This window comes from Pithys albifrons, chromosome 14, assembly GCF_047495875.1.
Source record: "Pithys albifrons albifrons isolate INPA30051 chromosome 14, PitAlb_v1, whole genome shotgun sequence".
Classification (NCBI taxonomy): Eukaryota; Metazoa; Chordata; class Aves; order Passeriformes; family Thamnophilidae; genus Pithys; species Pithys albifrons.
Genome location: NC_092471.1, coordinates 20612155 through 20628871, shown reverse-complemented (window position 1 = coordinate 20628871; position 16717 = coordinate 20612155). Strand labels below are relative to the sequence as shown.

The 16717-nt window shown below is 60.4% G+C and overlaps 1 protein-coding gene across 5 annotated transcripts in view; it reads right to left on the bottom strand.

Moving 5' to 3' along the window:
• ZNF185 (zinc finger protein 185 with LIM domain) overlaps positions 1-16717 on the bottom strand; it is a 72373-nt gene that overhangs the window by 42829 nt on the left and 12827 nt on the right. For 4 of the 5 annotated variants that reach the window (XM_071569227.1, XM_071569228.1, XM_071569230.1 and 1 more), the window contains exons 3-9: positions 13207-13345; positions 9471-9530; positions 7564-7602; positions 5479-5553; positions 3488-3562; positions 1728-1808; positions 18-101 (exon numbers count right to left, since the gene is read on the bottom strand). In XM_071569227.1, the coding sequence (XP_071425328.1) occupies positions 18-101; positions 1728-1808; positions 3488-3562; positions 5479-5553; positions 7564-7602; positions 9471-9530; positions 13207-13345 (553 nt within the window). The remainder of the gene's footprint in view (positions 1-17; positions 102-1727; positions 1809-3487; positions 3563-5478; positions 5554-7563; positions 7603-9470; positions 9531-13206; positions 13346-16717) is intronic. The other variant, XM_071569229.1, reaches the window with a different exon arrangement.

The window sequence follows — 16717 nt, the reverse complement described above, 5'->3', positions numbered from 1 at the left end:
CTGGCACGGGCACTCACCCGCTGCTCTTCTTGGCAGCCGACAGGACGTAGGCGCGTTCACGGCTGGCCGAGCTCCGCAGGACACTGTTGGCAGCCTCGGTCCTGCCAGGGGCAAACACACGGAGCTCAGCCCCACAGGACCTGCTGGATGGGGCCTTGGAGAGCCAGGACTCACCCAGGGCAGGGGGTGTAGACCCTGGCTCAGCTCCCACAGGCTGGGGGAAATCAGGGAATCATGGAATGGTGGCACTGCTGAGGTTGGGAAAGACCTTTGAGATCATCGAGTCCAACCCACAACCAGCACCGTGTTCACCACAGACCATGCCCTCAAGGGCCACACCCACGTGTGTCCTGAGCACTTCCAGGGAGGGGGATTTCACCACTGACCCCCTTTTCTGTGAAGAGATTTTTCCTAAAATCTCTTAAATCCCAGAGCTCAGAGAGGTGACTACGTCTCAACGTGTTCTTGCATATCACTCTCGCTGGACCACAGAACTTCCACGTGGATGGCAAGCACCAGGAGAAACAAATAAATACTCCTCTTGCAGGGGGGCACAGGGAGTTTTCCAGCCTTTTTTCAGACTGTTGTGACATTGGATAGCATGGGAGAGAAGATGGGACCTGACTCTGCCGGTGTCCTGCTTGGTGGAGTGCAGGTGTCTGCACTGACATCAGGAGCACCAAGGGAAGAGCAAATCCATGAGAGGAGCTCCAAGGGGAGAGCAAATCCTTGAGAGGAGCACCAAGGAGAGAGCAAATCCCTGATTGGAGCACCAAGGGGAGAGCAAATCCATGAGAGGAGCTCCAAGGGAAGAGCAAATCCCTGATTGGAGCACCAAGGGCAGAGCAAATCCATGAGAGAAGCACCAAGGGGAGAGCAAATCCATGAGAGGAGCACCAAGGGGAGAGCAAATCCATGAGAGGAGCACCAAGGGGAGAGCAAATCCCTGGGAGCAGCACCAAGGGGAGAGCAAATCCATGAGAGGAGCACCAAGGGGAGAGCAAATCCATGAGAGGAGCACCAAGGGGAGAGCAAATCCCTGACTGGAGCACCAAGGGGAGAGCAAATCCCTGATTGGAGCACCAAGGGGAGAGCAAATCCCTGGGAGGCCTTTTAGTGCACCAACCCCAGAGGCAAATCAAGTTTTCATTTGTCCAAGGTCTGAGGAAAAGGATCTCCAGAAACTTCACCAAAAGCAACCACGACTTTGCTACAACCAGAAAGACCAGACAGGTTCTTGTCCATGGTGGGGCTGCTCCAACCCTGGGAGTGTCCCAGGCCAGGTTGGATGGGCTTGGAGCAGCCTGGGCTGGTGGGAGGTGTCCCTGCCCAGGGCAGGGGTGGCACTGGGTGGGCTTTGAGGTCCCCCCAGCCCACCCCACTGTGGGCTGATGTCATGACTCCTGCCCTGGGCACGGGAGGGCTTGGGGCTCCTCCCTGTGCCAGGCTCTGCTCAGCTCCCTCTTCCCACACACACACACTGTGGATTCCAGAGCCCTTCCCAGTGCCAGATTAATTGGGCTGTGCTGTCAGGCCCCATCATGTCAGCCTTGTCATCGTGTTTTGTTGGGAGTGCAGTGGCCCCTGGGCAGAGCTCGTTAGGAATTATCATGATTTGATTACAAACCAGCCCTTCATGGCTCAGCCACGTCCCACCCTGCCAGGAATGGAGAGCCCCAGCTGGAGTGAGGCCACTTGGCCCTGTCCCTGTCCCCTCCAGGCCTCACCTCTTCTTGTGCTCATCAGCAGAGAAGGGCACGTCCTGCTCAGCCTCATTCCCAGCTTTCTGCCTGACGTTGTAGGGAGCCCTGGAACAGAGAGGGGAGGGCAGTGCCAGGCTGAGGAGCTGCTCAGGGGCACCACCACCAAAGCACAGCTGGGCCTGTGGGCATGGAAAGTGGGGCAGAGCCACCACCCAGGTGATCCTGCACCACAAAGGAGAAGGAACAACAAATACGAGTCTTTGAAGGCTGGTAAGAAATCAACTTTGTAGCTACTTTGACCCACAAACAGTGCCAGTTGTCCCTGATGCCCCCTGGTCACCTCAGTCAGGGGTACTCATGGGGTTCCTACAGCTTTGCCCAGGACTGGCAAAGCTGCTGAGCCCTGTCTGTGGTTTGGACATCCATTTATTTGTAGAAGAGCCCTTAACTGGGACTACACTGGAGACTCCAGAGCCCTCCCTGCTGATGTCCCTCAGGGTGCTGGAGAACTGAACAGAAACCCCCTTAGGAATGAAAATCCTCCTCCCTGACCCCAGGCTGTGAGCAGGAATCACCCAAGGAAGAGGGTGCCAGAGGACAAACTGGTGCTCCTTAGACACACATGGAGTAAAACATGCACTAAATGAGAGAGAGCAGCAAAGAAAATGTGTCCAAACCCTCCTGCAGCTCTGGCAGCCTTGGGGCTGTGCCCACTGCCCTGGGGAGCCTGGGCAGTGCCCACCACCCTCTGGGGAAGAGCCTTTCCCTGAGATCCAACCCAACCCTGCCCTGGCACAGCCCCAGCCATTCCCTGTGCCCTGTCCCTGCCCTGGCACAGCCCCAGCCATTCCCTGTGCCCTGTCCCTGCCCTGGCACAGCTCCAGCCATTCCCTGTGCCCTGTCCCTGCCCTGGCACAGCTCCAGCCATTCCCTGGGTGCTGTCCCTGCCCTGGCACAGCTCCAGCCATTCCCTGTTCCCTGTCCCTGCCCTGGCACAGCTCCAGCCATTCCCTGTGCCCTGTCCCTGCCCTGGCACAGCTCCAGCCATTCCCTGGGTGCTGTCCCTGCCCTGGCACAGCTCCAGCCATTCCCTGTGCCCTGTCCCTGCCCTGGCACAGCCCCAGCCATTCCCTGGGTGCTGTCCCTGCCCTGGCACAGCTCCAGCCATTCCCTGGGTGCTGTCCCTGCCCTGGCACAGCTCCAGCCATTCCCTGTGCCCTGTCCCTGCCCTGGCACAGCTCCAGCCATTCCCTGGTCCTGTCCCTGCTCACAGAGAGCAGAGGTTGGAGCTGCCCCTTCCCTGCCCCTTGGCAGGAGCTGCAGACCCCGCTGCTCTGCCCTCAGTCTCCTCTGCTCCAGGCTGAACAGACCAAGTTTGCTTTCATTCAATGCCATTCCTCCTTCCTCTGCTGACAAACTTCTCTCCCTTAGCCCTTTCTCCACCTGCAGATCCAACCAAGGCCCCAAGGCCATCCCATGGGCACCATGAGGACCATGCAGAGCACAAAGAGCTGTGCAGGCAGTGCCAGCAGGGCTGCTGTGCCACCGGGCTCCTGTTTCTGCAGCTTCAGGACCTCCTGCAATGCCCCAAACCAGGTTCCCTTGGCTGCACCCTCCAGTGCCAGCCCCGTGGTGACATCCCCTCCCAACATGGCCTGTCCAAGGATGACCTGGTGGCCCACCAAGCCCTGGGAGCCACTCCAGCCTCCAGTGGGAGCTTCCTGGGCATCCCTGTGGCCTTGGCAGGGAGCAGGGACAGGGAGATGCCCCCTGGGCACACTCACAGTTTCTTGTAGTCCTCAGTGGTCATCCTGTACCCGGAGGGGGACCTGCCAGGGCTCTGTCCCTTGGTGGCACTGCTGCAGGGGACACAAACCACTCTGGTGAGGTGACACACCCCCGTCCCCACCCCCTTCCCCAGGGGTGGGGCAACACGGGCATCCCAGACAGGCACTCTCATTAAATGCTGCTTAATTAAGGGCAGAATTTGACACCTTTTCAGGATTTAGGGGTGGGATTTGAGGTCAGCTTTGTTTCCACAGGAATTGTCAGGGCTGGGCTTGTCCTTCTGTGGGAATTCCATCCCAACTGGGGATTGTCAGGGCTGGGCTTGTCCTTCTGTGGGAATTCCATCCCAACTGGGGATTGTCACTGGGCTGGGCTTGTCCTTCTGTGGGAATTCCATCCCAACTGGGGATTGTCAGAGCTGGGCTGGGCTTGTCCTTCTGTGGGAATTCCATCCCAACTGGGAATTGTCAGAGCTGGGCTGGGCTTGTCCTTCTGTGGGAATTCCATCCCAGCTGGGGATTGTCACTGGGGTGGGCATGTCCTTCTGTGGGAATTCCATCCCAGCTGGGAATTGTCACTGGGCTGGGCATGTCCTTCTGTGGGAATTCCATCCCAGCTGGGGATTGTCAGGGCTGGGCTGGGCATGTCCTTCTGTGGGAATTCCATCCCAGCTGGGGATTGTCAGGGCTGGGCTGGGCATGTCCTTCTGTGGGAATTCCATCCCAGCTGGGGATTGTCAGAGCTGGGCTGGGCATGTCCTTCTGTGGGAATTCCATCCCAACTGGGGATTGTCACTGGGCTGGGCTTGTCCTTCTGTGGGAATTCCATCCCAGCTGGGAATTGTCACTGGGCTGGGCTTGTCCTTCTGTGGGAATTCCATCCCAACTGGGGATTGTCAGGGCTGGGCTTGTCCTTCTGTGGGAATTCCATCCCAGCTGGGAATTGTCACTGGGCTGGGCATGTCCTTCTGTGGGAATTCCATCCCAGCTGGGGATGGTCAGAGCTGGGCTTGTCCTTCTGTGGGAATTCCATCCCAGCTGGGGATTGTCACTGGGCTGGGCTTGTCCTTCTGTGGGAATTCCATCCCAACTGGGAATTGTCACTGGGGTGGGCTGGGCATGTCCTTCTGTGGGAATTCCATCCCAGCTGGGGATTGTCAGAGCTGGGCATGTCCTTCTGTGGGAATTCCATCCCAGCTGGGAATTGTCACTGGGCTGGGCTTGTCCTTCTGTGGGAATTCCATCCCAGCTGGGGATTGTCACTGGGGTGGGCGTGTCCTTCTGTGGGATGGTGGAATTCCATCCCAGGATCAATGAGGGGGAAGGAGGAAAGGACCTTGTGGCACGTCCTTGTCCCCAGGTGAGTGGAGACAGGAGGGAAATGGGGTTACAGAAGGTTTGGTTGAGATGAATCAAAGCACCTGCAGAACCCCAGAATCGTGGGATGGTTTGGGTTGGGAGGGACCTTGAAGACCATCCCAATCCACCCCCTGCCATGGGCAGGGACACCTCCCACCAGCCCAGGCTGCTCCAAGCCCTGTCCAGCCTGTCCTGGGACACTCCCAGGTCTGGGACAGCCACAGCCTCTCTGGGCACCTCCTCCTTCCAGCCCACACTCAGCTCTGACTTCTCAGGTTCAAATCAGTGCCTTGCACAGGAAAGGTGTCAAAAAACACCCAACAAACAACCCAACCCAACCCAACCCACCCAAACCAGGTGTTCCAGCTCTGCCAGGATTCCTTGGATTTGTCTCCCACTCCAAACTGTTTCCCAGATGGAACCCAAGCCCGTGAGTCCTTTCCCAGCCAAGGCCACCCCAAGCTCTGGTGAGGAGCACAGGGAGGTTGGTGCCTGTGAAAGGAGCAGCCACATCTCCCAGCCTTCCATGGGGATCCAGGGGCTCAGGGGGAACCCCCAAGCAGGAGGATGACCACAAACACGTCCAGTGTTTGAAAGTTCATTTTCCTGGGGGAGAATCCCACAGGTACCTTTTCTGTGCTTGGTTGGGACAGGAGGAATTGGGCCCAGATGGGGCCTTGTCGATGGTCCTGGTGAAGACCCCCCTGGGGAGGGAAGGGACAGATCAGGGTTTGGGTTGGACAATGTTTGGGAACAAGACAAACCATCTGGAAAACAGCAGGACTGTCTCTTCCCTGAGGTCCTCCCTGGACATGGTGGTCCCAACTAAGAAAACCCAACATTTTTCCAATCCAGTTCTCCTTCCCCTGCAGCCCAAACCCACCCACCCCAACCTGAGGTACCCAAACCCACCCACCCCAACCTGAGGTACCCAAATCCATCCCACCCCACCCCAACCTGAGGTACCCAAACCCACCCCACCCCAACCTGAGGTACCCAAACCCACCCCACCCCACCCCAACCTGATGTGGTACCCAAAGCCACCCACCCCAACCTGATGAGGGATCCAAGTCCACCCCACCCCAACCTGATGAGGGACCCAAAGCCACCCACCCCAACCTGATGAGGGACCCAAAGCCACCCACCCCAACCTGATGAGGGACCCAAACCCACCCACCCCAACCTGATGAGGTACCCAAATCCATCCCACCCCAACCTGATGAGGGACCCAAACCCACCCACCCCAACCTGATGAGGGACCCAAATCCATCCCACCCCACCCCAACCTGATGAGGAACCCAAACCCACCCCACCCCACCCCAACCTGAGGGACCCAAACCCACCCCACCCCACCCCAACCTGAGGTACCCAAATCCACCCCATTCCAACCTGAGGTACCCAAATCCACCCCACCCCACCCCAACCTGATGAGGGACCCAAACTCACCCACCCCAACCTGATGAGGGACCCAAATCCATCCCACCCCACCCCAACCTGATGAGGGACCCAAACCCACCCACCCCAACCTGATGAGGGACCCAAACCCACCCACCCCAACCTGATGAGGGATCCAAGTCCACCCCACCCCAACCTGATGAGGGACCCAAATCCATCCCACCCCAACCTGATGAGGGACCCAAATCCATCCCACCCCAACCTGATGAGGGACCCAAATCCATCCCACCCTACCCCAAACTGATAAGGGACCCAAATCTATCCCACCCCAACCTGGTGAGGGACCCAAACCCACCCACCCCAACCTGATAAGGGACCCAAATCCATCCCACGTCAACCTGATGAGGTTCCCAAGTCCACCCCACCCCAACCTGATGAGGGACCCAAATCCATCCCACCCCACCCCAACCTGAGGTACCCAAACCCACCCACCCCAACCTGATGAGGGATCCAAATCCATCCCACCCCAACCTGATGTGGTACCCAAGTCCACCCCAACCTGAGGTACCCAAATCCATCCCACCCCAACCTGATAAGGGAGCCAAATCCACCCCACCCCACCCCAACCTGATGAGAGACCCAAGTCCACCCCACCCCACCCCAACCTGATGTGGTACCCAAATCCATCCCACCCCACCCCAGCCTGAGGTACCCAAATCCACCCCACCCCACCCTGAGGTACCCAAATCCATCCCACCCCACCCCAACCTGATGAGGGACCCAAGTCCACCCCACCCCAACCTGATAAGGGACCCAAATCCATCCCACCCCAACCTGATGAGGGACCCAAATCCATCCCACCCCACCCCAACCTGAGGTACCCAAATCCATCCCACCCCGTCCCAACCTGAGGTTCCCAAACCCACCCCACCCCAACCTGAGGTACCCAAATCCACCCCACCCCAACCTGATGTGGGATCCAAGTCCATCTCACCCCACCCCAACCTGATGTGGGATCCAAATCCACCCCATCCCACCTCAACCTGATGTGGTACTCAAGTCCACCCCAACCTGAGGTACTCAAATCCATCCCACCCCAACCTGATAAGGGAGCCAAATCCACCCCACCCCAACCTGATGAGGGACCCAAGTCCACCCCACCCCAACCTGATGTGGGATCCAAATCCACCCCATCCCACCCCAACCTGATGTGGTACCCAAGTCCACCCCACCCCACCCCAACCTGATGAGGTACCCAAGTCCACCCCACCCCACCCCAACCTGATGTGGGATCCAAGTCCACCCCACCCCACACCAACCTGATGAGGTACCCAGGCTGGGGCTTGGCCACAGGTGACCTGTGCAAAGACCAGACATCAGGGAGTCAGGAAACACGAACATCAACAACAGCAGCACCACCAGGATTAAAGGGAATATCCACGTGGGTGTCAACCCCAAAACTGGATGTCATTGAGATCCTGGTTGTTTGATCATTGGAAAATATCTTCTCATTAACCCCTCTGAGGGTCCATTCTTGGGAAAGAAACAGGATGGAGCCCCAGCAGATCACACAGGAACAGGATGGAGCCCCAGCAGATCACACAGAAACAGGATGGAGCTCCAGCAGATCACACAGGACCAGGATGGAGCCCCAGGAGATCACACAGGACCAGGATGGAGCCCCAGGAGATCACACAGGACCAGGATGGAGCTCCAGCAGATCACACAGGACCAGGATGGAGCCCCAGGAGATCACACAGGACCAGGATGGAGCCCCAGGAGATCACACAGGAACAGGATGGAGCCCCAGCAGATCACACAGGACCAGGATGGAGCTCCAGCAGATCACACAGGACCAGGATGGAGCTCCAGCAGATCACACAGGAACAGGATGGAGCCCCAGGAGATCACACAGGACCAGGATGGAGCTCCAGCAGATCACACAGGAACAGGATGGAGCCCCAGGAGATCACAGAGGAACAGGATGGAGCCCCAGGGGATCACACAGGAACAGGATGGAGCCCCAGGAGATCACAGAGGAACAGGATGGAGCCCCAGGAGATCACACAGGACCAGGATGGAGCCTCAGGAGATCACACAGGAACAGGATGGAGCCCCAGGAGATCACACAGGACCAGGATGGAGCCCCAGGAGATCACACAGGAACAGGATGGAGCTCCAGGGGATCACACAGAAACAGGATGGAGCTCCAGGGGATCACACAGGACCAGGATGGAGCCCCAGCAGATCACACAGGAACAGGATGGAGCCCCAGCAGATCACACAGGAACAGGATGGAGCCCCAGCAGATCACACAGGAACAGGATGGAGCTCCAGGAGATCACACAGGAACAGGATGGAGCTCCAGCAGATCACACAGGAACAGGATGGAGCCCCAGCAGATCACACAGGAACAGGATGGAGCCCCAGGAGATCACACAGGACCAGGATGGAGCTCCAGGAGATCACACAGGAACAGGATGGAGCTCCAGGGGATCACACAGGACCAGGATGGAGCCCCAGGAGATCACACAGGACCAGGATGGAGCTCCAGGGGATCACACAGGACCAGGATGGAGCCCCAGGAGATCACACAGGAACAGGATGGAGCCCCAGCAGATCACACAGGACCAGGATGGAGCCCCAGGAGATCACAGGGAGAGGAAGGACAAGGAAAGAGCCCCAGCAGATCACACAGAGGAGAAATAAGAGGTTGGAGCTCCAGCAGATCACATAGAGGGGCAGGAACAGAGTGGAGCTCCAGGAGATCACACAGAGGACAAGGACCAGGATGGAGCCCCAGCAGATCACACAGGAACAGGATGGAGCCCCAGCAGATCACACAGGAACAGGATGGAGCCCCAGGAGATCACAGAGGAGAAATAACAGGATGGAGCTCCAGGAGATCACACAGAGGACAAGGACCAGGATGGAGCTCCAGGAGATCACACAGGACCAGGATGGAGCCCCAGAAGATCACACAGAGGACAAGGACCAGGATGGAGCCCCAGGAGATCAGACAGGACCAGGATGGAGCCCCAGGAGATCACAGGACCAGGATGGAGCCCCAGGAGATCACAGGACCAGGATGGAGCCCCAGGAGATCACACAGGACCAGGATGGAGCCCCAGGAGATCACAGGACCAGGATGGAGCTCTAGGAGATCACACAGGACCAGGATGGAGCCCCAGGAGATCACAGGACCAGGATGGAGCTCCAGGATTACCTGTCATGCTGAGGAGCAGGAGGTTTGGGGGCTGGGGATCCCCCACCAGCCCGTGCAGGCCTGAGGAGAGAGAAGACAAGGACATCATCAGCTGATGGTCTTGCTGAAGGTGCCCATGACATTTGGAGAGGGCTGGAAGGGAGGGTGGATTTGGGCTTGGGTTTGCTTTCAGTCGAAGAGAGGCTGGTGCAGAGCGGTGCCCCCTGGCACAGGGCACTGGGGGAGCTGCAGGGGGGTGTCTGGGCACTCCCACCCAGCTCTGCCCCTGTGCTGGTCCCCTGGAGATGGTGAAGCTCAGTCTGCCTTCAGAACACCTTGGAGCTCTCCTGAGACTTCCAAGCTCCCTGTGCTGGTGGATTCCCGGGAAAGGGAATGTCCCACAGCTCCTCCCCAGCTGCATTTGCCCAAAATGAACAGCAGCAGCACTTCCTGCTGGCTGGGGCACTGCCTGGCACCGCGGGCACCCCAAAGAGGGAGGCACTGCGGGCACCCCAAAGAGGGCGGCACCAGGGGCACCCCTGACCGGGCAGCACCGCGGGCACCCCAAAGAGGGAGGCACCATGGGCACCCCAAAGAGGGAGACACTGCGGGCACCCCAAAGAGGGAGACACTGCGGGCACCCCAAAGAGGGAGGCACCATGGGCACCCCAAAGAGGGAGGCACCGCGGGTACCCCAAAGAGGGCAGAACCACGGGCACCCCTGACCGGGCAGCACCGCGGGCACCCCAAAGAGGGCAGAGCCATGGCCACCCCAAAGAGGGCAGCACCGCGGGCACCCCAAAGAGGGAGGCACCACGGGCACCCCAAAGAGGGCAGCTCCAGGGGCACCCCAAAGAGGGCAGAGCCATGGGCACCCCAAAGAGGGCGGCACCATGGGCACCCCAAAGAGGGCAGAACCACGGGCACCCCTGACCGGGCAGCACCAGGGGCACCCCAAAGAGGGCGGCACCAGGGGCACCCCAAAGAGGGAGGCACTGCGGGCACCCCAAAGAGGGCGGCACCGCGGGCACCCCAAAGAGGGCAGCACCGCGGGCACCCCAAAGAGGGCAGAACCAGGGGCACCCCAAAGAGGGAGGCACCAGGGGCACCCCAAAGAGGGCAGCACCAGGGGCACCCCAAAGAGGGCAGCACCAGGGGCACCCCAAAGAGGGAGGCACTAGGGGCACCCCAAAGAGGGCAGAACCACGGGCACCCCAAAGAGGGAGGCACCAGGGGCACCCCAAAGAGGGAGGCACCAGGGGCACCCCAAAGAGGGCAGAACCAGGGGCACCCCAAAGAAGGCGGCACCACGGGCACCCCAAAGAGGGAGGGACCGGGGGCACCCCAAAGAGGGGCGGCACCGCGGGCACCCCAAAGAGGGAGGCACCAGGGGCACCCCAAAGAGGGCGGCACCGGGGGCACCCCAAAGAGGGCAGAACCAGGGGCACCCAAAAGAGGGAGGCACCGCGGGCACCCCAAAGAGGGCAGCACCAGGGGCACCCCAAAGAGGGCAGCACCGCGGGCACCCCAAAGAGGGCAGCACCATGGGCACCCCAAAGAGGGAGGCACCAGGGGCACCCCAAAGAGGGCGGCACCATGGGCACCCCAAAGAGGGCAGAGCCACGGGCACCCCAAAGAGGGCAGCACCATGGGCACCCCAAAGAGGGCAGAACCAGGGGCACCCCAAAGAGGGCAGAACCAGGGGTACCCCAAAGAGGGAGGCACTGCGGGCACCCCAAAGAGGGCAGCACCAGGGGCACCCCAAAGAGGGCAGAACCACAGGCACCCCAAAGAGAGAGGCACCGCGGGCACCCCAAAGAGGGCAGCACCACGGGCACCCCAAAGAGAGAGGCACCAGGGGCACCCCAAAGAGGGAGGCACCACGGGCACCCCAAAGAGGGCAGCACCAGGGGCACCCCAAAGAGGGAGGCACCACGGGCACCCCAAAGAGGGCGGCACCACGGACACCCCAAAGAGGGCAGAACCACGGGCACCCCAAAGAGGGAGGCACCAGGGGCACCCCAAAGAGGGCAGAACCAGGGGCACCCCAAAGAGGGCAGCACCAGGGGCACCCCAAAGAGAGCGGCACCAGGGGCACCCCAAAGAGGGCAGAACCACGGGCACCCCAAAGAGGGAGGCACTGCGGGCACCCCAAAGAGGGCAGCCCCAGGGGCACCCCAAAGAGGGCAGCACCAGGGGCTCCCCAAAGAGGGAGGCACCAGGGGCACCCCAAAGAGGGCAGAACCACGGGCACCCCAAAGAGGGCAGCACCGTGGGCACCCCTGACCGGGCAGCACCATGGGCACCCCTGACCGGGCAGCACCAGGGGCACCCCAAAGAGGGCGGCACCAGGGGCACTCCAAAGAGGGCAGAACCAGGGGCACCCCAAAGAGGGAGGCACCAGGGGCACCCCAAAGAGGGTGGCATCGCGGGCACCCCAAAGAGGGCGGCACCAGGGGCACCCCAAAGAGGGAGGCACCGCGGGCACCCCAAAGAGGGCAGCACCAGGGGCACCCCAAAGAGGGTGGCACCATGGGCACCCCAAAGAGGGCGGCACCATGGGCACCCCAAAGAGGGTGGCATCGTGGGCACCCCAAAGAGGGCAGCACCGCGGGCACCCCAAAGAGGGCAGCACCGCGGGCACCCCAAAGAGGGCAGCACCAGGGGCACCCCTGACTGGGCAGCACCACGGGCACCCCTGACCGGGCAGCACCACGGGTGGGGTGCGTGGAGAGCCCAGAGCTCCAGGGGGGAGGTTGGACAATGGGACAGGGACAGGGTGGGACTGTTGGGTGTCTGTGCAGGATCAGGGCTTGGACTGGATGGGCCTTGGGGGGCCCTTCCAGGTCAGGGTGGTCCATGTTCTACTCACGGGGGGTGCAGAGAGGAGGGGGAAAGGGGGGGGAGGAAGGGGGGGGGGGGTAGAAGAGGGGGGGAAAGGGGGGGAAGGGGGAGGGAAGGGGGGGGGAAGAGGAGGGGAAAGGGGGGGGAAGGGGAAAGGTGTGGGAAAGGTGTGGGGAAGGGGTGGGGAGGGGTGGGGAGGGGTGGGGTGGGAAGGGAAGGGAAGGGGAGGGGAGGGGAGGGGAGGGGAGGGGAGGGGAGGGGAGGGAAGGGAAGGGAAGGGAAGGGGAGGGAAGGGAAGGGAAGGGAAGGGAAGGGAAAGGAAGGGAAGGGAAGGAAGGGAAGGGAAGGGAAGGGAAGGGAAGGGAAGGGAAGGGAAGGGAAGGGAAGGGAAGGGAAGGGAAGGGAAGGGAAGGGAAGGGAAGGGAAGGGAAGGGAAGGGAAGGGAAGGGAAGGGAAGGGAAGGGAAGGGAAGGGAAGGGAAGGGAAGGGAAGGGAAGGGAGGGGAGGGGAGGGGAGGGGAGGGGGAAGGGAAGTGGAGGGGGAAGGGGAGGGGGAAGGGGGGAGATGGGGGGGAAGGGGAGGGGGAAAGGGGGGGAAGGGGAGGGGGAACGGGAGGGGGAAGGGGGGGGAAGGGGAGGGGGAAGGGATAGGGGAAGGGGGGGAAGGGGGGAAGGGGGGGAAGGGGGGGGAAGGAGAGGGAAGGGGTGGGGGGAAAGGGGGGAAAAGAGGGGAAAAGGGGGGGAAAAGGGGGAAAAAAGGGGGAAAAAGGGAAAGGGAAGGAGCATCCTGGTGGCCACACTCACAGGGGGCTGCAGAGGGAAATGGAGGGGGAAGGAACATCCTCATTGCCACATTCACAGGAGGTGCAGAGGGAAGGGAGGGACAAGAGGAGCATCCTGGTGGCCACACTCACAGGGGGCTGCTCTTCTTCTCGTCCTCAGAGTCCGAGGTGTGGTGCTGGATCCAGCTCTTGTCTCCCCTCAGGGTGGTGCGAACCTTCATCTGCTTAATGATCCTCCGCCGGTCCTCGTCCGTGGGGGGGATGATCCCTCCTGGAGAGGGCAGGGAGGAGGAGGAGGGTGAGGAAGGGCAAGGACTCCCACCCAGCAGGTGAGAGGGGCTGCAGGAGCAGCAGGTCCTCTCCTCTCTGTCAGAGGTCAACACAACGTGAGTCCTTCTCCCGCTCCGACGGCAGAGGGACCCCTGAGGCCACCAGAGCTCGGGGTCACTTTGTCCTGGGGCATCTCCTGCCCCTCTGAGGGGCTCACACAGTGCCCTCACCCCTCAGTGTGTCCTCGTGGAGGACACACGTCCTTGGGCTCCTCAGTCCCACAATTCCACCACCAAGCTCAGGCTCAAAAACCTCTTGTCAAACCAAGTGTCCCTAATGAGGTGGCTCAGTCCCAAACCTGGGAATGTCCCATCCTCATCCTCCTCCTTCTCCATCCCAGGCAACCCCCCACAACTGCCCTCTCTGGCTGCAAAGCTCAGCAGTGCAATTAAAGATGAAATCCAAATCAGGAGACCCCAGAAGGACACGGATTAGGAGCTGCCAAGTCCTCCCAGGGGGGAAATGGTGGGGTGGGAAAAGCTCAGCTTAGTGGGGAGGAGCTTTAGAGCCAGAACTTTGGGAGCAGGCAGGGAAGGAGGTGGGAGGTGGGAAGGGGGAAAAGGCTCTCCCAGGGGAAGGGAATGAGCAGATGATGGATGGGAAGGGTCATCCTTGAGAGCCAAAACCCTACTGGGCCAAACCCAGGCCAGCTGGACATTATAAAGAGATAAAAAGGGCATTTTAGTTGGCATTTTCTTCAGAGGAAAAGAGCTGTTTTCCCATGGAGAAATTGGAAATGAGGACCAGACAAGGGAATCTCCTTTTCTGTGTATTTCTGACCCTTTTCCTTGTATTTCTGCCTCTTTCCCACCTCCTGCCAGGCTGGGAGTGCCTGATCAAGGCTGGAAAGATGGAGCTCAGGGGGTTGGACACCAGCAAGTCCCTGCAGCTTCTCAGCGGCTTTGCAGGAAGCCAAAGGAGATCCCTGGGCAAGCTGAGCCTCTGGAATCATGGAATGATCCCCCTGAGCCAGCAGGAAAGAGGGGCCTGGGAAAGCTCAGCCCTGAGGAGCTCAGGCAGGAAATGGATTTGGCTCTGGGACTGCAGTTGTGTGGTGGGAGAAGGGGGTTTATTTTGTTCAAAGGGTGATCCCATTGGATTGTCTGCCAGGAACCCCCAGCTGTGGGGATGAGGAGGATGCCCTTCCTCCCCTGGAATCGGCAGGAGGGGTTAAAGGCACTTTGGGGGCACCTCCCATGGGCAGCACCTGGAAAGGGAAGCACTGAAATGGAAAACTGAATGGATTTCCCCATGGAAATCAGGCCCCTCCACTCAGCTCCAGGTCACTGGATTTGGGAGCAACATCCCACCTGTTCCCACCTAAATCTGTTGGTGAAAAATGGCATCTCATGTTCTGCCCCAGAATTCCACAGTTTGGGCACATTCCTGGGACAACCTGGGGCAACTTGGAGCTCCTGCAGGATCGTGTGCCACCCCCTGGAGTGGGCAGGAGGAGAGGAAACAGCCCCAGCTGTGCCAGGGCAGGGGCAGGGGGCACAGCAGCAGGAATTCCTGCCTGGAAAGGGTGGACAGGCCCTGGCAGGGGCTGCCCAGGGAGGGGTGGAGTGCCCAGCCCTGGAGGTGCCCAAGGCAGGACTGGCCATGGCACTGAGTGCTCTGGGCTGGGGGACAAGGTGGGCATCGGGCACAGGGTGGGCTCCAGGGGCTGGGAGGGCTTTGCCAAGGTGGGCATTGGGCACAGGGTGGGCTCCTGGGGCTGGGAGGGCTCTGCCAAGGTGGGCATCGGGCACAGGGTGGGCTCCAGGGGCTGGGAGGGCTTTGCCAAGGTGGGCATCGGGCACAGGGTGGGCTCCTGGGGCTGGGAGGGCTCTGCCAAGGTGGGCATCGGGCATAGGGTGGGCTCCATGGGCTGGGAGGGCTTTGCCAAGGTGGGCATCGGGCATAGGGTGGGCTCCATGGGCTGGGAGGGCTTTGCCAAGGTGGGCATCAGGCACAGGGTGGGCTCCAGGGGCTGGGAGGGCTTTTCCAAGGTGGGCATTGGGCACAGGGTGGGCTCCATGGGCTGGGAGGGCTTTGCCAAGGTGGGCATCGGGCACAGGGTGGGCTCCATGGGCTGGGAGGGCTTTTCCAAGGTGGGCTCCTGGGGCACAGGGTGGGCTCCATGGGCTGGGAGGGCTTTGCCAAGGTGGGCTCCTGGGGCACAGGGTGGGCTCCATGGGCTGGGAGGGCTTTGCCAAGGTGGGCATCGGGCACAGGGTGGGCTCCATGGGCTGGGAGGGCTTTGCCAAGGTGGGCATTGGGCACAGGGTGGGCTCCATGGGCTGGGAGGGCTTTGCCAAGGTGGGCATCGGGCATAGGGTGGGCTCTGATCTCAGAGGGCTTTTCTTCTGTGAAAACCCTCAGACTTTTGGGCTTCATCTCCAGAGGAGACAAGAGCAGGGCTGGGGGACAGAACAGGGGGAGCCACCCTGGGCAGCTGCTCCCTGGCTGTGAATCGTGGTTGGACTTCTGGGGGGGCTTTCAGAGCCAGGGAATTTTAATGGGGGTCTGGAATAAAATTGGAATTTCTTCCTGTTCTGCTGAGCTCAAACCCTCAGCCAGACCCTCCAGCTCTCTGTGTTTTTATTCTTTGCAGAGAGAGTGCTCAGGGATTGGAATGGGCTGCCCAGAGAGGGGGTGGATTCCCCATCCCTGGAGGTGTTTAAGATGGGACTGGATGTGGCACTGAGTGCCATGATCTGGTAAAGGGACTGGAGTTGGACCAAGGGTTGGACTTGATGATCTCGGAGGGCTTTTCCAACCCAATCCATTCTGTGATTTTGTGATTCTATGGATGTGGCACTGAGTGAGAATCCACCATGTCTTGATCCAACCATGTCTTGATCCAACCATGTCTTGATCCAACCCCACTGTGATCACCAGCCCAGGGCACTCCGTGCCCTGGGCTGGTGATCACAGTAGGGTTGGATCAAGGGTTGAACTTGATGATCTCAGAGGTCTCTTCCAACCCAATCCATTCTGTGATTCTCTGATTCTCTTTAGAGGCTCTTCATGGATATTGTGATGAGTTTCCCCTTCTCTCCAAAGAGCAGATCTGTTCCCTCTGTGTGGGCAGGATGGGCAGGGCTGGGCTGGTTGTGGCCTCGCTGCTCCTGCTGGAAGCTGCTGGATGTCTGGGAATGTTTGAGGAGGAGCAGGAGCCTTGGGGGGCTGGCAGAGCTTGGTCATGATCTCAGAGGCCAGGAGAGCTCTGGCTGGGACAGGCTGAGGGAGGAGGCTCTGCCAGGAGGCAATGCCATGAGATCAGCACCTGGAATCCCTGCTGGGTGTGTGGATTCCCAGGAAAACTGCA